This window comes from Panthera tigris, chromosome B1 (genome assembly GCF_018350195.1).
Source record: "Panthera tigris isolate Pti1 chromosome B1, P.tigris_Pti1_mat1.1, whole genome shotgun sequence".
Classification (NCBI taxonomy): domain Eukaryota; kingdom Metazoa; phylum Chordata; class Mammalia; order Carnivora; family Felidae; genus Panthera; species Panthera tigris.
This window is the reverse complement of record NC_056663.1, coordinates 118,769,878-118,796,471: the sequence shown is the minus strand read 5'-3', so window position 1 is coordinate 118,796,471 and position 26,594 is coordinate 118,769,878. Positions and strand designations below refer to the sequence as shown.

General features: G+C 39.7%; 1 protein-coding gene across 1 annotated transcript in view; it reads right to left on the bottom strand.

Moving 5' to 3' along the window:
• MANBA (mannosidase beta) overlaps window positions 1-26,594 on the bottom strand; it is a 112,743-nt gene that overhangs the window by 66,353 nt on the left and 19,796 nt on the right. Inside the window, exons 3-6 of the mRNA XM_007080983.2 lie at window positions 24,755-24,860; window positions 23,753-23,923; window positions 16,544-16,667; window positions 429-604 (exon numbers count right to left, since the gene is read on the bottom strand). Coding sequence (XP_007081045.2) covers window positions 429-604; window positions 16,544-16,667; window positions 23,753-23,923; window positions 24,755-24,860 — 577 coding nt within the window. The remainder of the gene's footprint in view (window positions 1-428; window positions 605-16,543; window positions 16,668-23,752; window positions 23,924-24,754; window positions 24,861-26,594) is intronic.

The following is a 26,594-nucleotide window of genomic DNA, read 5'->3' as shown; positions in this document are numbered from 1 at the left end:
AAGGAACAAAAACAGCCCACTTTTACTGGTGAAAGATCATGAGTTTAGAATTAAAATTCTGTTTGTAAAATAGCGCCAATATTCAAAATAATTTACAAGTACCAATTATAATCACTGTGTTTAAATATAATGCTTAGAATGTATTTTGGATTCAGAATGCCACAAACAGTGCAGAAAAGTTAAAACACAACACACTTGCCTTCTTGAGAGGAAAGGATGTCAAATCACATATTCTCCATTTTCTTAATCTTAAAATTTGGAAAAATCATTCCTTAGCTCATAACACACACACAAATATGAGAGGTTAAAAGTGAAGGAAAAATGGGAAAAGTACATTTTTCTTTCATACTCAGTCCCTTCTTTCTAGTCATTTCTTCTGAACAGTATTGCTCTTCATCTAGTGGTTCTGAGGAAGTACCATCATTCACCTTATTAATTTTCACAAATAGCTCAACAATCCTTTCCCCAGGTTGAAGTTCAATGCTGTACGTCTGCTGTGTTTGCAGTTTAGGAATGGCTACTATCACTTGACCAGAAATTGGCTTTAGGCTGACAACATCAAAAGAAGACTCTATTTCAAGATTCCACCCCTGGGTATGGTTATCTAAGACATAGAGAAAAAAAAAGAAAAGAAACGTATATATATATACACACACACACATATATATATAACACTTATATATATATATATATATATATATATATATATATATATGTAAATAATATGCTAAGCATTATTGCTGCACTCCTTAGGATTCACTGAAGAAAATACTAAAGCAGCTTCTAAACTAGTAAGCATTCCACAGATGCTGTCATGATAAAAAGTTAAGTGGAAATTCTCATTTGATCTTCATTCATTCAGTTTTGGCTTTTTTTCATCATTCATTTTGAAGAATAACCAAAATTATAGATTTTATAGATACCTCTAAAAATGTTACAATCATAAGTCATAAAAAACTTTATAAATAGAGTATCACAAATGAAAATATAACATAAATTTTCTAAGACTGATACATGTTTGCTCCTTTTTATAAAGTAAAAATACAGAGTTTCTTAAGGCATATAATAAGGTATAAACTTAGATGTAGTAGAATTAACCAAATGTGAAAAAACAGAGATACACAGTTGAGCCTTGAACAACATTGGTTTAAACTGCATGGGTCCACTTATGTGAGGATTTTTTTCAATAAATATATTGGAAAATGTTTTTGAGATTTGTGACAATTTGAAAAAACTCATAATTGAACCACATAGCTTAGAAATACAAAAAAAAGTTAGGCACTATTGTAAGAGTACAGTATATAATACATATACAAAATATGTTTTAATCAACTCTTTATGTTATTGGTAAGGCTTCTGGCCAACACTAGGCTATTGGTAGTGAAATTCTGGGGGAGTCACTGGGGCTCCTGACTGGCTCAGTCAATAGAGCATGTGACTCTTGATCTCGGGGTTGTGAGTTCAAGCCTCACATTGGGCTTAGGGATTACTTTTAAAAAAAGTTACACGTGAATTTTCAACGGTGCAGGGGGGTCAGCACCCTAGTCTCCATGTTGTTCAATGGTCAAGTGTTATTTAATCAAGAAATATTTGTATGTGCCATGTACTCTGCCAAGTGATGAGAATTAAATCGTGGCCAGGATAAATAGGGCCCCTGACTTCATGTCTAATGGGTCTTCATATCTTCGACTTCATGTCTTAGACATGTCTTCATGTCTAAGAGTCTAATGGGATATAGACAAGTACAATGGTGAGATTATACCAGGATGGGAGAAATATGAGGTTATTCTGAGAAAACATTCACAGGAAGAAAGGTCACCTAACTTATAGAGGGTGAGGGAAGGCCTTTGTGAAAAAGCAGTATGTAGCAGAGCCCAGAAGTACGTCAAGTTCAGAGGCAGATGACAAGTATTCTAGGCACTATGAGAAGCAAGGGTGAAGAGCCATGAGTGAGGAAGAACAATGCCATTAACAAAAACTTGAGCAATAATGAAACTGGTAAGGGAGATCAGTGTGACTGAGGAAGTAAGCAGGGTCCAGCTCATGCTGGGTCATGTGAGGAGTTTGGGAACTTCACCCTAGATCAATGAGGACCTACTGGAGATTTTTCATCCAAAAGGGTAACACGATCAGATCTGCATTTTAAAAAAATTACATGGGGCGCCTGGGTGGCTCAGTCGGTTGAGCATCCGACTTCGGCTCAGGTCACGATCTCACGGTCCGTGAGTTCCAGCCCCGCGTCGGGCTCTGTGCTGACTGCTCAGAGCCTGGAGCCTGTTTCACATTCTGTGCCTCCCTCTCTCTCTGACCCTCCCCCGTTCATGCTCTGTCTCTCTCTGTCTCAAAAATAAATAAACGTTAAAAAAAAATTTTTTTTTTTAATTACAATGAGGGGCGCCTGGGTCACTCAGCCGGTTAAGCGCGGGACTTCAGCTCAGGTCATGATCTCACAGTTTGTGAGTTCGAACCCCCTGTCCAGCTCTGTGCTGACAGCTCAGAGCCTGGAGCCTGCTTCAGATTCTGTGTCTCCCTCTCTCTCTGCCTCTCCCTTGCTCACACTCTGTCTCTCTCTCTTTCCAAAATAAATAAAACATTTAAAAAAATCTTTTTAAAAAATGACAATGATACAGCAGGATAAAAATGGAAGAAGCAGAGAGACATGAAATTTCTATCTGTGCAAAAAGGGATTGAAAGTGCCACTTGGAAAATCTTGGAATGGAGACGAGGAAAAGAAAAAGAAAAGATAGCAAGGCTGAAAAGGAAGGTCATGGGGAGAAAAGATGAGACAGCTGCCCTGAGGAATGAGACTTAGGGAGTGGAGTTTGAGAATGGGTTAGAATGTTTCAGGAGGTTTAGAAGTAGCATGTTATATTATGTGCAATATAACACCTTCCTCTATCATCCATTAAATTCACATTGTTTAATGTCTCCAGAATTGAATCTGTGCATTTTAAAATAAGACAGTATGCCAAAGCAGGGTTTGGGCGAGAGCAAAGTAGAAAAGCAGACCCATATTTTTTAGGTTACACAGGAGACACCAGGGATGAAGTATCCAAAAAGGCTGGATAGACAGGCTGTCAGAGCCACCAACGAAAGTTCTCATTCCTTCCTGCCACAGAAAGGGAGGACATGACTGGTACAGATGCAATTAGCTTTCTATGATCTATGGCAAGAGACTGAAGAAGTTCCTGCTTGAGGGCTTCCGTTTTCCTCTGTGAAAAAGGGCCAGGAAAAGGTTATCAGCTGAGAAATATCTTAGAGACCCTTCTCCCACAAATAAGGAGGAGGGTTCGATAATCATGGCTCTGCCACAAATGAAGAAAAAACATGTATGCTGATCAATGACCAAAGACTTTATAACTGACATTCTTTACAAATGTACAACCACACCAGACCTATTGTAAAGATGGTCATACCACATCTCATCATCTGCATCTCATATCAGCCTAAAGTACAGAGGGGTTGGATGTGCACAGAAGTAAAACTAATCCTGGACTTAAGAACTATTTTTACTTATTAAATGATTCATTCTTAGGAACATTACTCAATGAGCCCTGAATTAATTTGTTCTGATCCAGCCAATTCTGTAGTTTACACACCCACAGCCTCCAAGTTTTTCTAAGATACAGTAAAATATATCAAGACAACCACGCTTATTTGTTAAAGATACTTTTCTCCGACCAAGAACATATGAAGTCTCTCAATTTTCCCTTTACAGCACCTTTATTGTTTTTAAACAGAACCACACACTACAATCTTATCTGAATATATTGATTTTCTAAAATATCCCTAAATCTTTGACAACTACATGACCTCCCCATCGTATTCCGTCTGGCTTCCCTTACTATCTCTTATTTCAAGAAATAATAATAGATAACATTGACCCAGAACTTCCTACGAACTAGGCACTGTTTTATGCTCTCAATATGTATTAACTTATTTAAACATCACAACACTGCTATAAGGTAAACTCTATTATTATAATCATTCTATAAATGAGAAAACTGAAGCACAGAGGAGTTAAGTAACTTGCCCAAGGTCACACAGCTAGTAAGCTGCAGAGCTTGGATATGGACAGTCTGAAACTGTCTATATAGAGAGTCTATATAGAGACTATATAGTTAACCTCTAAGTTATGCCAATCATATCCAAACAATTTCCCCAAAAACCATGTCTTATTGGTGTTCAAGATTTTTACAGTACGGAGGAGGTTTAATTATATAGGGGAGCATTTTTTTTAATGATATCAAGTGATGATAGACAGCAAATATATCTTTTGGTGAGTCTTTAACCATAACAGCACAGATTCATAAAACTTTTGAACTAGAAATATGTTGACAGATCACCTAGTCTACTTTCTGATTAGTGTTTGATTCCCTCTAGACTACTGGCTGGCAAATAACTGGTCCTTGGGCAAAATATAACCTACCTCTTGTTTTAATAAATAAAACTTTATTGGACTGAATTATGTTCCCCACCTCCCCAAAATTCATAGGTGGAAGCCCTAACCCCCCAATATGATTGTATCTGGAGGTAAGGTCTTTAGGAAGTAATTAAGTTAAATGAAGTCACAAGGCTGAGGACCCTAATCTGATAGGTCTATGGCCTTATAAGAGAAAAAGATCTACCTCCTTCTTGTCCTCCCTCCATCTCTCCTTCCTTCCTTCCTTCCTTCCTCCCTCTTTCCCTTCCTCCCTCCCTTCCTTCCTTCGTTTTCCTTCCTTCGTTCCTTCGTTCCTTCGTTCCCTCCTTCCTTCCTTTTCTTTCTTTCCAGCACCCCAATCATGTGAGGACACAAACCAGGAAGAGAGCCATCGCTACAAACCCACCAGCCAGCACCTTGATCTTCGCTTTCCCAGCTTTCAATGTCTTGTTGAGGCCACCCGGTCTATGGTATTTTGTTAAGACAGGCCAAGCAGGCTATGACAATAGCCACGCTCATTTGTGTACATGTTGTCTTCTGTTGCCTTTGCACTACAATGGCTGAGTTAAGTAGTTACAACAAAGACATTTGGCCCCCCAAAAGACTACAACGTTTACTATCTGAATCTTTACAGAAAAAGTTCACCTAAAATACTTCCCCCAAAAGACTATTCTAATCTAATATCTGTAATGAAAAAAAAAAAGCCTGTGCCTCACAAAATAGCCTTCCCTTTTGCTAGCCTTGACTATTGTAAAGTCATTCTTCACATTGATTTGAAATCCCCTTTTCTTTAATTTCCACCTGAAGATTTTAGTTCTGCCCTCTAGGTACCTCCTACCAACTAATAACCACCAAGTTTGAGCTGACTCCTTGGACATTTCCTATTACTTCCTGTTCAGTGGAAAATCAGCTGCTTGTAAGGGCCTCTGACAGGAAGACAAATAGTGTAATTCCCAAAGGTTACTGGCAGTCTCTATTGCTTCTAACACAGAAAGCTCTAAAGTAAATCATCAGTTCTCTGGGGCTCATCTAGTTAAGTTCCTTAGATGCCACTAACTGAAAAAACTAAGGCTGCAGAATGTAAAAACCCAATATGAAGACTTACAAGCCTATCGTGTTATCAGCAGATACACTATACTAACATATTTTGCCCTCTCCTCTTCTTACAAATGGAATACAACCTTTCCTTCCAGAAGCCCTGGAGAATTTAAGTAATTTAGTTTCACAAAGCACATGTAGAGTCTTAAATCATCATTAATTTTCCTGGTATTACCTGGTCACTTCTTTTTACTTGCTACTTTAAAAAAAAAAACTTTTTGGGGCACCTGGGTAGCTCAGTCAGTTAAGCGTCTGACTTCGGCTCAGGTCATGATCTCACGGTCCGTGAGTTCAAGCCCCGTGTTGGGCTCTGTGCTGACAGCTCAGAGCCTGGAGCCTGTTTCAGATTCTGTGTCTCCCTCTCTCTCTGCCCCTCCCCTGTTCATGCTCTGTCTCTCTCTGTCTCAAAAATAAATAAACGTTAAAAAAAAAATTTTTTTTAAAAAACAAACTTTTTTTTTTAATGTTTATTTGATTTTGAGAGTGAGAGACAGGGTTCAATCAGGGGACAGGCAGAGAGAGAGGAAGACACAGAATCCGGGCTCCAGGAGAGCAGGCTCCAGGCTCTGAACTTTCAGCATAGAGCCCGACACGGGGGCTGCACCCCCGAAATGTGAGATCATGACCTAAGCCAAAGTCAGACACTTAACTAACTGAGCCACCGAGGTGCCCCTACTTGCTACTTTAAAAATATATAATCCTGTTTCTAGTTTCTAGAAATTTTCTAGTTGAGGGGAGCTCCCTTTTATAAACTAAGACCCATTTTTAGGGGCACTTGGGTGGCTCAGACATACACATATATGTACAATGGAATATTACTTAGCTATCAAAAAGAATGAAATCTTCCCATCTGAAACAATGTGGATGGAGCTAGAGTAAATTATGCTAAGCAAAATAAGTCAGTCAAAGAAAGACAAATATCATATGATTTCACTCATATGTGGAATTTAAGAAACAAAACAGATGAACGTAGGTGAAAGGAAAAAATGAGAGGGAGACAAACCATAAGAGACTCTTCCTTTTTTTAGTGTTTATTTATTTATTTTGGGGGAAGGGCAGAAAGAGAGGGGGAGAGAGAATCCCAAGGAGGCTCCACACTCAGTGCAGAGCCAGATGCAGGGCTCAATTCCACAACCCTGAGATCCTGACCTGAGTCAAAATCAGGAGCTGGACGCTTAGCTGACTGAGCCACCCAGACACCCCAAGACACTAACTATAGAGATCAAACTGAAGGCTGCTGGAGGGCTGGAGGGGAGGTGGGTGGGGGATGGGCTAAGTGGGTGATGAGCACTGGGTATTACATGTAAGTGATAAATCACTAAATAATACTCCTGAAATTAATATTACACTACATGTTAACTAATACTTAAATAAAAACTTGGAAAAATAAATAAAAATAAAAAGCTTTTGCACAAAAATAAAAAAGCAAGCTACTGAATGTGAAAAGATATTCACAAATGAAATCTCCTATCAGGGGTCAATATCCAAAATATATAAAGAACATATACAACTCAACACCAAAAAAGAAGAAAGAATCTAATTAAAAACAAGCAGAGGACCCAAACAGACATTTTTCAAAAAAAGACATACAGATGGCCAACGGGCACATGAAAAGATGGTCAACATCACTCATCACCATGGAAATGCAAATAAAACACAATGAGGTATCATCTCACACCTGTCAGAATGGCTAGAATCAAAAAGACAAGACATAACAAGTGTTGGTGAGGATGTAGACAAAAAGGAACCTCGTGCACTGTTGGTGGGAATGTAAATTGGTGAAGCCACTGTGGAAAACTGTATGGAGTTTCCTCAAACAGTTGAAAATATAAATACCATAAGATCCAATAATTCCACTACTGGGTATTTACCCAAAGAAGACAAAATCACTAATTTGAAAAGATATATGCACCCTATGTTTACTGCAGCATTGTTTACAACAGCCAAGATATGGGAGCAATCTAAATGTCCACTGATGGATGAATAGACAAAGAAGACATTGTATGTATGTGTGTATAATGGAATACTCCTCAGCCACAAAAAAGAATGGACCTGGTGGGCACCATGCTAAGTGAAATGAATCAGACAGAGCAAAACAAATACTGTATGACTTCATTTATATGTGGAATCTAAAACACAAAACAAAAGGCAAAAACAGATACATAAATACAGAGTACAAACTGATGGTTCCCAGAGGCAGGGGTTCGTAGGGGGGGTTGCAAAGTGGATAAAGGGGAGTGGGAGATACAGGCTTCCCATCATAAAATGAGTAAGTCACAGGAGAAAAGGTATGGCATGGGAAATATGGTCAATAGTACCGTAATAGTGTGGAATAGTGGCAGATGGCAGCCACACTTGTGGGGAGCATAGCATAACATATAGACTTACTGAATCACAATGCTGTACACGTAAAAATAATGTAACATGTGTGTCAACTATACTCCAATCAAAAAATAAAATAGAAAGTAAAACAAAAATCAACAAAAGAAGGAGACTAAAAAAATGCCGAACGATGCCTATGACTCCCCAGCTCTCCTGAAGTGGAATGCAAATAATTCCAAAAACGGAAAGTACCGGGATGGGGACAGTTAAGAAGAAAAACTATTAACTGCCTCCAAATCAGGTCTCCTTCCCAAGTCTCCTTCCCACACCAAGTCAGTTGTATATCCTCTCCTCATCCTGACGAATCAACTCTGGGCCCAAACAATAGGGGAATTCTATTAAAACAGGGTAGACAGGCAAGACTGACCTGTTTTCTCTACAACTCGAGGCCTTCCCAGGCCTAAAGACTCAGTGATGCCCTCGCTGATGTCCTGCTCCCTGAAGAAGAGACTGCAGTCTAGGGTGTGTTCCATGTAACCTCAATCAGGCAGCAACCCAGAGGATGGCAGGCAATGTGGTTCCGGCCACTGCCTCATTTTCAAATTTTTCCAAAGCTGATTCAGCGAGGTCTCTTTACCTTTTTATTGTAAGTTTATTTATTTATTTTGAGAGAGAGAGAGAGAGAGAGAATGAGCAGGGGAGGGGCAGAGAAAGCGGGACAGAGAGAGAATCCCAAGAAGGCTCCATGCTGTCAGCACACAGAGCCAATGCAGGGCTCAATCTCACAAACCATGAGATCACGACCTGAGCAGAAACCAAGGGTCAGACGCTTAACTGACTGAGCCACCCAGGCGCCCCCGGGGAGGCCTCTTTAAAAACAAACAAACAAACAAACAAACAGGGCACGTGGGTGGCTCAGTCAGTTAAGCAGCTGACTTCAGCTCGGTCTTGAGCTCATGGTTCAGGTTCGAGCCCTGCGTCAGGCTCTGTGCTGACAGCTCAGAGCCTTGAGCCTGCTTCCGATTCTCTGTCTCCCTCTCTCTCTGCCCCTCCCCCATTTGTGTTCTGTCTCTCTCTCTCTCTCTCTCTCAAAAATAAACATTAAAAAAATTTTTTTAATTAAAAAAAAAACAAACATGAGTCTGATTTGGGTAGAAATTGTACAAAGCATAGGCAGCTACACACCCAGAATGATGTGTGCTGCTTCTTCATGCAAACAACCTTCAAGACAACTCCAATTTGTGTAAATGTGGCCAATACGTTAACCTTAAAATTCTCTAAAATATGCCAGCCCCTTTTATATTCCTATATGGTCTACTTCTTTGTCAAGATGTGGTCAGAAAAAAAAGAAGACAGCTTGGGTTGCCTGGCTGGCTCAGTCAATAGAGCGTGCAACTCTGGATCTCAGCGTTGTGAATTCAAGCCCCTGTTGGGTGTAGAGATTACTTAAAAATAGCATCTTTTAAAAAAAAAAAAAAGCAAGAAAACAGCTTTATTCACAGTTGTCTAAGAGGGAAAAAGAAGTATAACACGACACGGAAGTAGAAAAATAAGACATAGCTGGGGCGCCTGGGTGGCTCAGTTGGTTGAGGGTCCAACTTCAGCCTAGGTCATGATCTCCTCGTTCCCGAGTTTGAGCCCCACATCGGGCTCTGTGCTGACAGCTCAAAGCCTGGAGCTTGCTTCAGATTCTGTGTCTCCCTCTCTGTCTCTCTGCCCTTCCCCATTCATGCTTGGTTTCTCTCTCTCAAAAATAAATGAACATTAAAACATTTTTAAAAAAAGAAAAATAAGAGATAGCTGAGTTATTTTAATTCAAGTGCGTACACAACTACCAAAAAGATTCTAAAACCATATCCTAAACTTTAACTGATTATAATTAAGCTGCAAGTATCAATGTCTTTATGTAGTCATGTGTCTAGCTTCAAGAAAAACTGAATTCTTCCATACTTATACCCTCACTTGGTTGTAATTACTGCCATAACTTACAAATCACAGAAAAAGAACCATGGAATGTTAAAGGCAGAAGAAACTTGGCAATCTCCTCATCACTTTGTAGACGAGGTTCCTGAGACCTGTAGAACCTAGCTCAAAAGCTCCAGAGCCAAAGGACAAATAGAGGGCCCATGTTTCCTAGTATAATGTTCTCCACCTTGCATACATCTCTCACAGAAACACCTGCCAAAGAGAAAGACACTAGCAGGCACGCACGGATTGAAATCTGTATATGAGCAATGAGGAAAACCAAAAGCAAAAGTACTTTTATGATCCAGGAATCACACTACTGGGTATTTACCCAAAAAATACAAAAACACTAATTCAAAGGATACAAGCACCCCTATGTTTATAGCAGCATTATTTACAACAGCCAAACTATGGAAGCAGCTCAAGTGTCCATCTACAGATGAATAGATAAAGAAAAGGTGGTCTCTCTCTTTCTCTCTCTCTCTCTCTCTCTCTCTCTCTCTCTCTCTCTCTCTCACACACACACACACACACACACACACACACACACACACAAACACACTGGAATATTACTCAGCCATAAAAAGAATGAAATCTTGCCAACTGCAACAACATGGATGGAGCTAGGCACAATAAGTCAGGCAGAAAAAGACAAATACCATATGATCTTACTCATATGTGGAATTTAAGAAACATAACAAGCGAGCAAAGGAAAAAAGAGAGAGAGAGAGACAAACCAAAAAACAGACTCTTAACTATAAAGAACAAACTGATGGCTACCAGAGGGGAGGTGGGTGGGGGGATATGTGAAATAGTGATGGGGATTAAAGAGTACACTTATCATAATGAAGAAAATAAAATAAAATGATAAAAAAACAAAGCAAAGGCCTTTCAGAATCTTAAGTCAAGATATAAGGTACATTCAACGTGAAACAAAGCATTTGGGGGAGAATGTAACATTAAAATGTTAGCCTCTTAATAAAAAAAGGGTCTGTGAAAAAGAACACTGAAATCTACAAACATAGAGAATGTGTCTGACCCTCTCCTAATTCATAATTACATGTTGCCACAGTTTCTTCATTTGTCAAAATACCATCTTTGTAACCTAAACTATCTCATAAAAGCATAACAACAGTTATGGGAGCATCAAACAGTAGAAGTATATTTCTTGAATTATGTACTGTCTATAAACCTTGACAGGCCCTATAAATTACACCCCAACCAAAAAATGCAAGATGGTAAACCTACTTAGAGGAACAAAATATATCCAAAGGTCATGGTTAGGAACACACGATGGCATCTGGGGGGTTAAGAACTAGCAATGAAGTGGGAGAACATTCGGGTCAGCATGGGAAGGATCTGCAAAGGATGATAGGTTGCTTATGTAAGATGAAAAACGAGGCTTCATCTCATTGGGGGGAAAAAGCCATTCAAAGATAGCTGCCTTGATTAGCTTCACCCTGCTGAGCATCTAACAGCTCCTCCTTCTGCCCGCTTGCTCCTTACATCTTTAATAGGTGATGAAAAGCTGCAGTGAAGAAACAGTAATGACAACAAGCTGAAATGACCAAGCCGCCGAATATTTAAATTCAAACATAGGATATTTTCCTGTGTTCCTGCTAGGTAGGATTATAGGACAGCCTTCCGCAGCTGCTTTTCAAAGAGCGAACAGCTTGCATTAGCCAGAAAGGCAGGCTCACAGTTAGTTACAACAGCTGTCTTCCCCTTCTTTACCAAGCAGCAAGATCTCCTTGCTTACTCAGCAGGACAAAATCCTCAAAGAGGAAACTAAAGCAAAAGAGACGCAAAGCAAAATCTCCCCCAAACAAGGATAAATTGGTAAATTCCAGGGCAAAAAAATCTACTCAGGCAACAAGGTAGCTAATCACAGGAGAGATCATTCAAGCAACCTACCTACCCATAAAGATATTTTCAAGGGTAAATGCTGTTATTTGATGAATAAAGTAATTCAAAGATGAATGAGAAAGTGATGCAAAATGAATGCATTCAAAAAGATTGCATTAACCAAGATTGACAAATCTTTGCTTTATTGCAATATTATATTCACTATAGGCAAAGGGCTGCAATGACCTTCAACACAGGCTTCTGCTGGGCAGGCCGAGGTCAAACCGAAAGCTAAACTCACCTCTCCAACTCACAGGCTAGGTTTCTGAGTTGGCAGGAGTGGGTGCTTTAGGCTGAGGCAGCAAGTAAATTTGGATAGGGTGGGAGATGGCAGTATTTCTGGGTAGGATGGAACCCCCTACATACAGGTCAAAGATGTACAGCTCACCTCAGCTCAAGAGGAGGGTTCACATACTGAAAACACCTCTGTGCTGTTTGTTTGGTTTTTTTTTTTTTTCTGACTGTGGTAATGAAAGATTAAACAATGTAGCATTTCACCAGAACACACTTATATAATTTGGACTTAATGTGTGTAAGTAAGCTTATGAAAAGCTCATAAGACCAGACGATCATCCTTGCCTAATAAATTTTGGGGCATAATGGGAACGATTCACAAATATTACAAATATGATTACACATATGAAAGACCTAGCATGGAGAAGATGATCAACAAATGAATATATGTATCTCTTTCTCTCCCCCTCTCTCACTTTGTCTCTGGGTCTCTCGCACAGACACCACCACCAGCACCCACCGCTGCCACGCAGGGCCTGCAGTTTGGGCCACATCATTCGCTTATAAATGTCCTAATCTTTGGAATTGGGGCATCCACCCCTACCAGCTATCTTCTCCCTAACTCTCCTTCCCACACCCCTTGGAAACCCAGGTCCAGCCAGACTTTCCCCTCCCCTCCCCTCCCCCAGCAGGGCATTCTTCCACCCCTTCCCTAGAGAAAAGAACAGGAGAATCTTGCTGGGTTTCTACACCCAGTAAAAAACATCTGAGCTTCTCTTTTCTGTACCAGAGTCAGTCTTTCACCGTCCGGAACACTGAAAATGTGGGTGCCTAGAACAGCTACTGCTATTTAAAACCTGAGCTAGAGGGGCTCCTGGGCAGCTCAGTGGTTGAGCGGCCGACTTCAGCTCAGGTCATGGTCTTATAGCTCATGGGTTCGAGCCCCACATTGGGCTCCGTGCTGACAGCTCAGAACCTGGAGCCTGCTTCTGATTCTGTGTCTCCCTCTCTCTCTCTCTGCCCCTCCCCTGCTCACACTCTGCCTCTCTCTTTCTCAAAAAAATAAATAAACATTGAAAAAAATCTTTTTTAATGATAAAAAAATAATAAAACCTGAATTAGAATATTTCAGGGCTAAGGAGGAATTATTCAAATAAATATTTTCTAATAAGGTTTCAAAGAAAGTCACATCAATGAATTGGTATCTCTAAATATCTAGACAACTGGCAAGAGTTAAGATATAACAGGAGTAATTCTTGCTTTCCTTTGACCTCAGTATTTTTTTCAAATATAAATTTGTTCTTACTATCTTAAAGATTAAGAATATGTGAAAATCATTGAGGAAGCTGAGGTTAGAGCAAAATCAAACAAATGACTACAGAATACTGAAAAATGAAAAGTTTAGAAACCTCCATCATAAGGACTGAGAATGCAGAGAAGGAAAAAATATATATATAACAATACATTTATTATATACATAAAGTTAAGTCACAAGAATTTCAAGTTAATTTTCAAAAAATCAAAGAGCCTTTTTTCTGCACACAGTTAAACTGGGGAGTGTGGTTGGTCATTTGCTCTTCAGTGGTAAACTCACCAATTTTAAATTCAGAAATAATTTGAACATTTGGAGAAGCAAAAAGGTGATCTTTTTGTAGCCTCAGCAGGGAGAAAGCAGAAAGTGCCACACAGTCAAATTCGTTTAGCGTTTCCTAATGAGTTGGCTGAAATTACTAAATAGAGTCTTTTAACTGCTTTCTTCCCTTACTACAGAAACAATATAAGCTCAGCATAGAAATCTGGAAAAGACAGTTGAGCAGAAGAATAAAATACAAACTGTGTGTAGCACTATTACCCAGAGATAGCCACTGTTTGCTTTGGTTCTGACCAACCTCATTTCATGCTTAAATTTTAAAAATTAACAGATGTGATTTTAAAGAAAAAATACATGTATCTGGTTTTAACTACAAACTAATCCTTTTAAGAAAACTTGGGGCGCCTCGGTGGCTCAGTCGGTTAAGCGTCCGACTTCAGTTCAGGTCATGATCTCACAGTCCGTGAGTTTGAGCCCCTCCTCAGGTTCTGTGCTGACAGCCCAGAGCCCGGAGCCTGCTTCAGATTCTGTCTCCCTCTCTCTCTGCCCCTCCCCGCTCGCACTCTGTCTGTCTCTCTCTCAAAAATAAAACATTAAAAAATTAAAAATAAATAAATAAAAAACTTTTAGTGCCTCTCACAATGCCTGCCTCAAATTATGTACCAAATGAATGCATAAAAATATTAGCTTATTCTCTTTATTATTTTCCAACTTTCTCTTTTTTTAAACGTGTTTTTTATTTTGAGAGAGAGAAAGTGTGTGTGCATGATGGGGGGGGGGGGGCGCGGGAGGGCAGAAAGAGGACAGAGGATCCCAGGCAGGCTCTGCAATGACAGCAGAGAGCCCCATATGGGGTTCAAACTCACAAACGAACCATGAAATCATGACCTGAGCCGAAGTCAGACACTTAACCAACAGAGCCACCCAGGCGTCCCATTATTTTTCAACTTTTAAATATCTATTGATTTCAGGGATGATTGCTGTCTTTCAAAGAAAAATTGAAAAAAAAAATTCTGGAAAAAATTCCTAAAGGAAGTTCTTCACCTCACTTTTACGTGTTTATGCTTCAATTGTCTTTATTACATCAAATAACCAAATTGAAGTCTATAAAATTATTCAGAAATATAAGAATTACTGCCTGATATGCACAGGGCATATCCTATGAACAGGAAACATTTTTCTATATGTTAAGTATAAAATATACTGCAGTCACAAAATAGGAAAAATGTCGTTGACACGGGGAATTGATTACACTGAATCTAAATTAAATTTTAAACCTCATTTAAGTTGATTTAATCCAGACGAAATTCACCCAGTCGCTAGTGACTAATAAATTGAACTCTAATGACTCATACTCAGGAAGAAATGTTTAGCTTCATATTCAAAATTTTAAATTAAACTAGAGCAGTGTTATTCAAATGTTTTCAGATATCAGGGTATTTAGTATTCATAGCACTTCTTGCAAACCACCCAAAACACCGATTAAGCTTCAAAACAATGAAATAAATAACTTCTTGCGAAATCAGACCTCTCCTCACACTGGATTTTATTATATACCTGAGAAAAAAATATTGGTGGGGATGGGGAAGAATGAACCATCCTTTGATTTTAGTAGCAGAACTCAGTTCAAGTCATACCTCTGAATACTTTAGAAGCACTAAACTAGAGAGCTGTGGGCAGCCACATTTGCACACGCAATTTAAACTGCATCTTTTCTTGCCTTTTTTTCAAATTTTTTTTTTAACGTTTATTTATTTTTGAGACAGAGAGAGACAGAGCATGAACGGGGGAGGGTCAGAGAGAGGGAGACACAGAATCCGAAACAGGCTCCAGGCTCTGAGCTGTCAGCCCAGAGCCCGATGCGGGGCTCGAACTCACGGACCGCGAGATCGTGACCTGGGCTGAAGTCAGACGCTCAACCGACTGAGCCACCCAGGCGCCCCGCTTTTCATGCCTTTTTAACATTTAAAAATGCCAGCAGCACCTAACAACCTCAATTATCAACCATCTCTGATTTGCTTTTTTTTTTTGTCTTCTGCCTTTACAAGACTGATTTGGCTGGATGGAACAGCAATGTCAGGTCACCAGGACTCTTACACGGACACACCGCCACATTCTTGCTTGCTGATTCCATCCAGTTAGGCCTGCACGTAACTGGACCGAGCCTCACAAGGTATCACTCAAGTTCCCCCTTCACCGATTTCCCTGACTTCTCAAATCCTCACTGATCTTTGATCTTCTGAACTACCAGCGTCCCACCCCACAAGGTTATTACACAGTCTTGTTTGGTGTAACTGTTCATATCTTCCCTCCCTTATCTCCACCAATGTGCAGGCACGAGTATACTAACTCTAGTTCCTTTCTAAACAAACAAACAAACAAACAAACACAGTGCTGGGCAAACACTTCAACAAAAATATCTGACCGGCTTTTCATGGATTCGTGGACCTCAGTGAAATTTCTGACAGTTTATTCGGTGCTCCCGTCTTGGGAATCATTCCTTTGGCTGAGAAAGTAGTATTCTTTATCTTACAAAATTTTCTGTATGCTCTGTGTGCATACCGGTTTATTTTCAACTCTTAACAAGGCTAGTGTGGCATGGCCTTCAGAGGAGAAAACGCGCAGTGATCGAAGCAAATCAAGACCTCAGCACAGTGAAGTTCTCAAAGCGGGGACAGAGGCCGCAGGGAGGAGCACAAAACAGCAGGCCTTTTAGAAGGAACACTTAGCTCAGAAAAACCCAGAGCTACTCTGGCTTTCTCTCATCTTCTTTTCAAAATATGTTTAAAAGTATCTATCTACCTCCTTCCTGCTTTATACTGTAAATTTTCATGACAAATCACAGTCTGTGTATATTTTTCACACATAGAAATTTAATGTGCCCCCCAATTCTTTTTAAATGAATTTCTGGAAAGTATATCTATATCTTCAGATTATAAACCCAATTCTTATAACATAAAGGAGGCTCAAAAAAGACAAACAAGAAAGCACATCTCTTAGCTTACCGTAGATAGGGGAAAACGTGAAGAAGTTCAGATGACAAATATTATAGGCTTCGATTCTGACATCTTTCCAGATGCCCTGGGTAGGGAAGGACGGCCCCCAGTCCCAACTAAAGGAACTCTGCTCCTGTAATTTCCAGGGGGGGAAAAGATGCATTCCAATTACCATGACATTTAAACAACTGTGAAAAGCTTTTTCTTTTAAAATATTATATGCATGCATATTAGTTTGCTAGGGTGGCCATAACAAAATACTACAGACCAGTGGCTTCAACAACAGAAATTTACTCTTCCACCGTTCTAGAGCCTGGCAAATCCAACATCAAAGTGGGGGAAGCTTTGGTTTCCTCTGAAGCCTCTCTCCTGGGCTTACAGAGGGCCGGTCACCTTCTCACTGTGTTTCCACAGTCTTTTTCCATGCACACACACACACATGCATTTCCTCTTCTTACAAGGACATCATTCATACTAGACTATCTCCCACCCTAAAGGTCTCACTTTAACTTCATCACCTCTTTAAAGACCTTATCTCCAAACAAGGTAGATTTTCAGCCACTGAAGATTAGGACTTCAACATAAAAACTCAGGGGAGACATACAATTAAGTCCATACTCTGTGTACATGTGTGTGTCCCATATGCAGCATCTAAAATGGCCTACAATTGGGGTGCTCGGTGACGCAGTCAGTTAAGCGTCCAACTTCGGCTCAGGTCATGGTCTCACAATTTGTGAGTTTGAGCCCCGCATCAGGCTCTGTGCTGACAGCTCAGGGCCTGGAGCCCACTTCGGATTCTGTGTGTGTCTCTCTCTCTGGCCCTCCCCCCCCTCACACTCTGTCTCTCTCTGTCTCTCAAAAATGAATGAACGTTAAAAAAAATTTTTTTAATGGCCTACAATGATTCCCTCCTGGTATTCATGCCCTATGCAATCCCCTCTCCTCGAGTATGGATTAGACCTAGTGAATCACTTCCAACCAAGAGAATACAGCAGAGGTGACATCGTTTCCAAAACCAAGTTATAAAAAAAACTGCAGTTTCTGTTTTGGGTGCTCACTGTTGCTCTCTCCTAGCCATGAGGGAAGCCAGCTGCCATGTTGTGAGGCTGCTCAGTGGAGACGCCCACATGGCGAGTTTAGAAGCCAATCTGAGGCCTACTGATAGTAGTTCACACCACATGTGTGAACTTAGGCACAGACACTTCAGACCTAGTAGAGCCATGAGATCACCACAGCCCTGGTCCTTTCTTGGCTTGACTGTAACCTCATGACTGGCCTTGAACCAGAGGCACCCAGCTAAGTCACTTTCAGATTCCTGACTGATAGAAACTATGATAAAAAATGTTATTTCAGGGGCGCCTGGGTGGCGCAGTCGGTTAAGCGTCCGACTTCAGCCAGGTCACGATCTCGCGGTCCATGAGTTCGAGCCCCGCGTCAGGCTCTGGGCTGATGGCTCGGAGCCTGGAGCCTGTTTCCGATTCTGTGTCTCCCTCTCTCTCTGCCCCTCCCCCGTTCATGCTCTGTCTCTCTCTGTCCCAAAAATAAATAAAAAACGTTGAAAAAAAAATTTTTAAAAAAAATGTTATTTCAAGCTGGTAAGTTTGGGCATAATTTGTTATACACCAGTAGGTAACTAATACAATAACTCATATAGGAACCTATGCAACATAGTTAAATTTGGCAGAAATGTTTTAAGAACATAAAATCTGATTATGTACATTTATTCTTCAAAAGCATATGATACTGAAGCAACACAATTAGTCACTCTTTAAACTTCTCCAAAATATCTCTGAACCTAGCATTGTATTTAAATTTAATACCATAAAGAATATTCTATTTAAATGCAATAACTATAAAAAATGAGGAAACATTTAAAAATAAAGATAATCAAATATGTGAGGTTATGAGCTCAGCTTTTAAAAAGGAATAAGCACACCTGTTGGGATGAGCACTGGGTGTTGTATGGAAACCAATTTGACAATAAATTATATTTAACATAAAAAGTGTAAAAAATTTAAAAATAATAATAATAAATAAAAAGGAATAAGCACCAGAGGAAGAGGGAGTACTGAGACTTTTCTGAATGGAACATTTGCAGAACAGAGCCCGAGGAATTGGCAAACTGTTCTCATTTAAAGTATTATTTGCTGGGGCGCCTGGGTGGCTCATTCAGTTGAACATCCAACTCTGACTCTTGATTTCAGCTCAGGTCATGATCTGAAAGTAGTGGGATCAAGCCCCATGCTCAGCACTGAGCCTCTTTAGATTCTCTCTCTGTCTCTGTCTCTGTCTCTGTCTCTGTCTCTGTCTCTCTCCCCCTCTGCCACTCTCCCCCTGGCTTGCGCCCTCTCTCTCTCAAAAAAAAAAGTATTATTTCATAAGATCTGTATTTATCTAAGAGAGAGATAAATTAGTTTCCACTACAGAGACAAACAAAGAATTAAAACTACTTCATAGCATCCACATTTGTATCAGATTCTCATGTTTGGAATGAAAATCATCTTGGGGTTATTTACTGAAGAGTTTATAAGTTCATTCAGGTACACAATTCCTTTCTTAGAGACAGGAATAAGGAGGGCAAAAATATTCAACATCTTATAAGGCAGACTATTTTCTCCACCAAGGGCTACAAATCACTCCTATTCATACAACTTCTCCAAATAAAAGTTTTCACTTATTCAAAAAATGTTTGTGAACTGCCTTCTTTGTTTCAGGCTGGAAGTACATCAGTACACAAAACAGACAGTCCTTCTGTTTACAGTGCTCACAGTATAGCAGGAAACTCAGGTATTGAATAAACAATCACAAATGCAAAAGACGTCGACAGGGGACAGTATAATGGCGGGGGTGGGGGTGTCAGAACAAGTTTCCCTGAATAATAGTGACTTTTACATGGTGATCTGAAGGGTAAGTACCATTTGTCCAGTGTGTTTAAGGGAGAAGGAAGTAAAAGCATCCTTTTCAGAAGGAACAGCATGTACAAAAGCCTTGAGGTGCAAGAAACTATGGTACATTGCAGGAGATGAAGAGGGAATGATGGGAAGAGACAGAGAGAAAACTGGAGAAGTGGGCATGAGCCAGACAGAACTAAGACCCATTACTTTAGCCTAAAGGCAATGAGAAGCTGTTGAAGAGTTTTAAGAAGGGAGTGCTGTAATGATTTTTGTCTGAAAAGAACATTCTGGCTGTTCTGTAGAAAATTAATTGGAGGAAGGCAAATGAGGTTGCAGGATACCAGTTAGGTGGTCAGGGCAATATTTCATGCAAGAAATTATTATAGATTGAACTCAAGCATGGTAGTAGAAATACAGCATGGGAAGATTTAGGAACTATTAAAGTCATAATGTCCACATGGTCAAAATGACTCAGTGGTGTGTTGGAGGAGGGAAAAGAGAGAGAGGGAGTTACCAAAAATAACTCTTAGGTTTCTGGCTTTAGCAACTGTTCTGGATGGCATTCCATTCAGCCAGACAGGGAGCCCTGGGAGAAGGGTTTAGATCCAAGCACAGTGCTGGATATCCTGAATCTTTAGGTCCCCGGGAATCGGGCAGGTGAAGATGCCAGATAGGCAATCCAGTATAAGGTCTGGAATTGAAGAGAAGTCTGGACTGAAGATACAATATTAGAAGTCATTAGAAATTCGACTGGTTATTGAAGAAGTGAAGCTAAATGAGATAGTCTAGACAGGGTATAAAATGAGAGAAGGAAAGTGCCTATAACAGAAAGAAGCATGAATAATATAACTTCCAAGAGGGGGAGGTTGATCTGGATAAAGCAACTTAGAAGGAATGTCCAGAGATGTAGGTGGAAAACAAGGAGGATGGTGGAGAATATAGCTAAGAGAGTAGCTGAAGTGAGAGGTCCCACCATCCAGGCAGGACAGAGAAGGAAGCAGAGACAAGAGGGGGTTTGTGCTGATATCTCTACTCCACTAACTGCATATAATCAGTTACACACTTAGAAGTCTATAATTATAGAAGTCAGTCTCCAAAGTAAGTAATAACACCACCCTACATTTTGTTTTTTTAATGTTTATTTACTTTGAGAGAGAGACAGAGAAAAAGAGAGAGAGAGCATGCTCTTGAACAGGGGAGGGGCAGAGAGAGAGAGGGAGAGAGAGAGACAGAGACAGAGAGAGAGAGAGAGAGAGAGAGAGAGAATCCCAAGCAGGCTCTGTGCTGTCAGTGAAGAGCCTGACATGGGGCTGGATCTCACAACTGCAAGATCATAACCTGAGCTGAAATAAAGAATTAGATGCTTAATATACTGAGCCACCCAGGAGCCCCCTCCCACTCTACATTTTGAATAGATGTATAGCACTCTACAGTATGCAAAGTGCATTCACATTATTATTTCACTATATGCTCTTACCGACACAGTCAAGAAGAGAAGGGATTAGCTCCATTCACAAACGATGGACTTCCCTAAGATCTTTATGGGTCATAAATCCAGAAATCAGATCTAAGATTCCTGCCTTGCTCTCCCAATTCAGGCCTCTTCCCACTGGACCATGTCGGTATAGCCAGAAACAATAAGACACAATTCACTCTTCTGGCAAGTCTGCCCCAGGGTTAGTGCTCCACACACTGTGAGGGCAGAGTCATGGGTCTGATTCTGGATTTAAGTGACGAGGGCTTTGTTCTATCAGGATAACCTGAAACTGTGTTTTAAATGCCACAGATTGAATGGGGGGCAGAGGAAAAATACTACATGGATATATGCATAACATATATATCATTTTATTGAAGACATGAAAAGTAAATTAGGATTCAGGAAGTCCTCATTCTGATAGAAGATAAGAGATAGAAAAGGAGAGAGAAAAAGTGCAAACTTTAGTATTCAAACCATTGTGCCATTTGACGCCGAAGACCAGAAACAAGAGATGAATTATAAACAGAAGTATAAGTACATAGTATTCCATTGAATACCTGAGTGTTCAGTTACAGATGATTCCTTTATAGTAACAGGAGCAAATGCTTATATTAAGAGACTGATACTACACCTAAAACAGTCAAGCAAATTGCTACTAAATATTTGAAGTGATTAAAGAAAGACCATATAGAGGTCAGAACTGAAATTTAAAAGTGTCCTTAAAGACGGGATACAGGTGTGCTCTTTCAAAGGGGCACATGTGCCCCAATGTTTATAGCAGCACTATCAACAATAGCCACGTATGGAAAGAGCCCAAATGTCCATCGATGGATGAATGGGTAAAGAAGATGTGGTATATATATACAATGGAGTATTACTCGGCAATCAAAAGAATGAAATCTTGCCATTTGCAACTACGTGGCTGGAACTGGAGGGTATTATGCTAAGTGAAATTAGTCAGTCAGAGAAAGACAAAAATCATATGACTTCATTCAAATGAGAATTTAAGATACAAAACAGATGAACATAAAGGAAGGAAAGCAAAAATAATATAAAAACAGGGAGGGGGACAAAACATAAGAGACTCTTAAATACAGAGAACAAACTGAGGGTTGCTAGAGGGGTTGTGGGGGGGGATGGGCTAAATGGGTAAGGGGCATTAAGGGGGACACTTGTTGGGATGAGTACTGGGTGTTATACATAGGGGATGAATCACTGGAATCTACTCCTGAAAACATTACTGCATTATATACTAACTAACTTGGATGTAAATTTTAAAAATAAATAAATAAAAATAAAAAATAAAAAAAAGGTACTGACACAACTTTAGCTAGGTTGAGTTAAACAAGAGGGGGTATAATTTTGACCTTAGTACTTATATTACGGAAACACAACCTAATCCATCCATTCTGAAGAGAGCCACCTAATGTAAATAATCAGAATTTATCAACTGAGGTTTTTGCCAACAAGTACTGGAAAAATACAGTTTGTATCTTCACAATGAAACCAAGGATTATATTTGTTGTTAAAACTACATGCCAATTTCTGAAGAAGTTAAAAATAGAATTACCATACACTCCAGTATCCCACTTCTTGGGATATATGCAAAAGAACTGAAAGCAGGGTCTCAAAGAGACCCGCGGGCACTGGGGCACCGGAGGCTCCAGTGACCCATTCCATAGAATGGAATATTATTCAGGCTTAAAAAGGAAGGAAATTCAGACACATACTACAACATGGAGAACATCACACTAAGTGAAATAAGCCAGGCATAACAAGCCAAATAGGATTTGTGTGACGAATAGGACAGTATGATTCCTCTTAGATGAGTAGTGAAACTCACAGAAACAGAAAGAATGGTGGTTTCCAGGGGCTGGCTGGAGGGGAAAATAAGGAGCTGTTTTTAATGGGTATTGGCTTTCAGTTTTGCCACATGAAACAATTCTTGAGATTGGTTTCACAGCAAAGTGAATATACTTAATACTAGTGAACTACACACTTAAAAATGGCTAAGATGGCAAGCTGTGTGTTGTGCGTATTTTACCACAATTAAAAATTTCTTAAATAAAAATAAAATTAAAAACTAAATGCCACAGGGACGCCTGGGTGGCTCAGTTGGTTAAGTGTCTGACTCTTGGTTTCGGCTCAGGTCATGGTCTCACAGTTCATGAGTTCGAGCCTTGAATCGGGCTCTGCGCTTGGGATTCTCTCTTTCCCTCTCTCTGCCCCTCCTCCACTTGCACTGTCTCTGTCTCTCTCAAAATAAATAAATAAACTGTAAAGAACAAAAAAACAAAAACTAAATGCCACATAGAAAATCCAACTACATATTGGAATAAACTCAAGTCATTTAAAGTCAGATGAAACTCAAAAAATAAATAAATAATCACCTTGTGGATTTTGTCATTTTTGTTAGATTATATGAGAACCTAGCACTAAAATGTGGAATACATCAGCAAATATATTAATATTTGCAGAAGGCTTCCCAGTAACAAGAGTCACTAATACATATGAACCTCACATTCTGGTCAAAAGTTTGATAAACCTAAATGTTAAAAAATACTTTGTGCACTTACAGTATCAGTCACCTATTTTTCTTCTTTTTCTGTTGTTACCTAAGCATGCTTCAGAAGAAGCATGCTTCAGGATGGAAACCTAGGAAGGCAAAGATTCTCCACAAAAATTCATAAACCTTCTGGTTCTGATTTCAAGTTTTCAATCCCATGAAGCAGACAGGAAAGAGATGCTCAAATTCTGAAATACCACGGGTGTCTTCAAGCAAGCATTTTCCACACCGGCACCTCCCATCATCAAGGCTAAAGCCCCCTCCATTGGCAAGACTGTTACCTTTCGAATGAAGTTGACGTGGCATTGGCCCTTCTGCACAGGCGGAGGGCAGTCTGGAGGCACCCAGTAGCTAGTGTGAGCTTTGCTCCGCTGCGCCGCATACAACACTGGGGACTGGAAACGCAGCTCAAGGGAGTTCACATTTCTAACCACAGTGGTAATATCAAAGCTCTGCATTAAAGGAAAGAACAGATGTGGAAGTAGGCCCGTGTGTAAAATTTTAGATATAGATATGCAAAAATGTATGAAAGATGCATAAAATAATTGAAATCTTTAGGGTTAGCCTTTTTTGCAGAAGAAAGCACTTCACTGAAACAGTGTAACTTAGTTGCCTGCTTACGGTTACAACTGAGCACATTCTCCTACCCAAAAGTAGATTTCTAGGTTTCTCTTTCTATTTTTACTGACAGATGATGGTCTTAGGCAAAGAGAGCAAGCAGAAAATATCTTTAGCCCTGGAATGTCTGCTCTGGCTATTTACATATGGCCTTGAACTGCCAAGGATTTCCTAGATGCTTCAGGACAACCTGACTCTCTGGTATGAACAGCATGTATTTCTAAGTCATAAGTTATTTTTGTTTTGAAAAGTTGACTCTTGCAGGGAGATGAGAACATGATACCTTAATGTAAGCATTCCAGACAGGATGGAGCATTTTCTTTTTTAATAGTTTGTCAATTGTCAATTCTCATGAAACTCTGGATCACCAAATAACAGAGAAGGGAACAGCATTTGTTGAACACTTCTCACGTGCCAAGAACCAAGAACTGTGCCAATCATTTTATATAATTAGCTTATTAAATCTTCACAACTCTATAGGGTCTGTGGTGTTTTCATCATTCTACAATGTGGCAAGTGTGAAGGTAATTTACCCAGTGCTTCAAAGAGCTTGTACCTACCTGCACGGGCAATTAATTATGCACTTACCTTTCTCTACTCACAACAATTAACACACAAACACATACAGGGAGGTTTCTTTTAACTTGATGTCACTGTATACTTACATATCTTTTGAACATGTTGTCTGTTTTCCCAATAGGAACACTATTTAGCAGGATTTTTGCAACTGTATCAACACCCTCAAAAATCAGGTTTACTTTTTGCCATTTGCTAAAAAAAGAGAAAAAATTTTAAACAAGATGTGTAAAACATTAGCTTAGATAAATCTTTTTTTTTAATTTTTTTAATGTTTATTTGTTTTTGAGAAAGAGAGAGAACATGAGCAGGGGTGGGACAGAGAGAGAGGGAAACACAGAATCCAAAGCAGGCTCCAAGCTCTGAGCTGTTAGCACAGAGCCTGACACGGAGTTCGAACTCACGAACCGCGAGATCATAACCTGAGCCAAAGTCAGATGCTTAACCAACCGACTGAGCCACCCAGGTGCCCTGATAAAATCTTTTTTATTAGTTAAAACTAAAGGTATAAATATTTCACAGAAAATAAACATTCCTTTTTAAAAAATTTTTAATGTTTATTTTTGAGAGAGACAGAGCAGGGGAGAGGCAGAGAGAGAGACACACACAGAATCTGAAGTAAGCTCCTGGCTCTGCGCTGTCAGCACAGAGTCCAAGGCAGGGCTCGAACTCACAAACCATGAGATCATGACCTGAGCCAAAGTCGGATGTTCAACCCACTGAGCCATCCAGACACCCCTGAAAATACACATTCTTAAAATTCAATTTTCAATTAAATTTTCATAAGTATTGGTTTAATACATTTTTCTGTTGAGTGCTCTGGTTTATCTTTCTCCATAATGTTTCAATTGCCTTATAAAGTCATGAGCATAGCTTATAATTTCCGAATGCATTGACTTTTTTTAGGACTTCACAAAGTACTTATGAGAATCAAGTTAAATAGTAGACATAAGACATTTTCACAGGAGCATCTGAGTGGCTCAGTCGGTTAAGTGTCCAACTCTTGATTTCTGCTCAGGTCATGATCTCGTGGTCCATGAATTCGAGCCCCCCATCGGGCTCTGTGCTGACAACACAGAGCCTGCTTGGGATTCTGTCTCCCTCTCTCTCTGCCCCTCCCCACGCTCTCCCTCTGTCAAAAATCAGCATTAAAAAAATTTTTTTTCACAAACCATTACATTTACTGACACTAAGAGAAAACATTAACCAACTAACAAGTATCTATGAATACCTATTATGGGCTCGGCACTCTGCTAAGCTTTACAGGGAACTAAAACACTCTCTGAATTTAAGGAATCTGCAGTCTAGTTGCCATTCAAGCCAAAAACACAGGAAAAAAAAGAGAAAATTTTCCATCTCTTCTGGTTTATAGTACAGTCTTGTTGGACAGACTATATGTGCTATCGGAGCTTATGTCACAAGGAAAGACTTCAAGAAAGAAACAAGAACTTAAAGAAGAATAGGATAAATGTAGTATAACCGTGCAATAAAATATTATTTAGCAATAAAAAGAAATAAAGTACTGGTGAATGTGACGACATGGATGAACTTTGAAAACATTATGCTAAGTGAAAGAAGGAAGTCACAAAGGTCCACATATTGTATAATTCCATTTATATGAGATTTCCAGAAGAGATAAATCCACAGCAAATAAATTGGTGGCTGCCTAGTGCTGGGATAGGGATGAGGGGGTGGGGACGTTGGGAACGGGGAATGACTGGTAATGGGTATGGCTTTCTCTTTGAAGTGAGGGAAATTCTAAAACTGATTATAGTGATCGATCGATGGTGGCACAACTCTTTGAATATACTAAAAACTACTGAATTGTATGCTTTTTTTAAAGGTTTATTTATTTTTGAGAGAAAGAGACAGCACAAGTGTGAGAGAGGGAAAGATACAGAATTCAAGGCAGGCTCCAGGGTCTGAGTT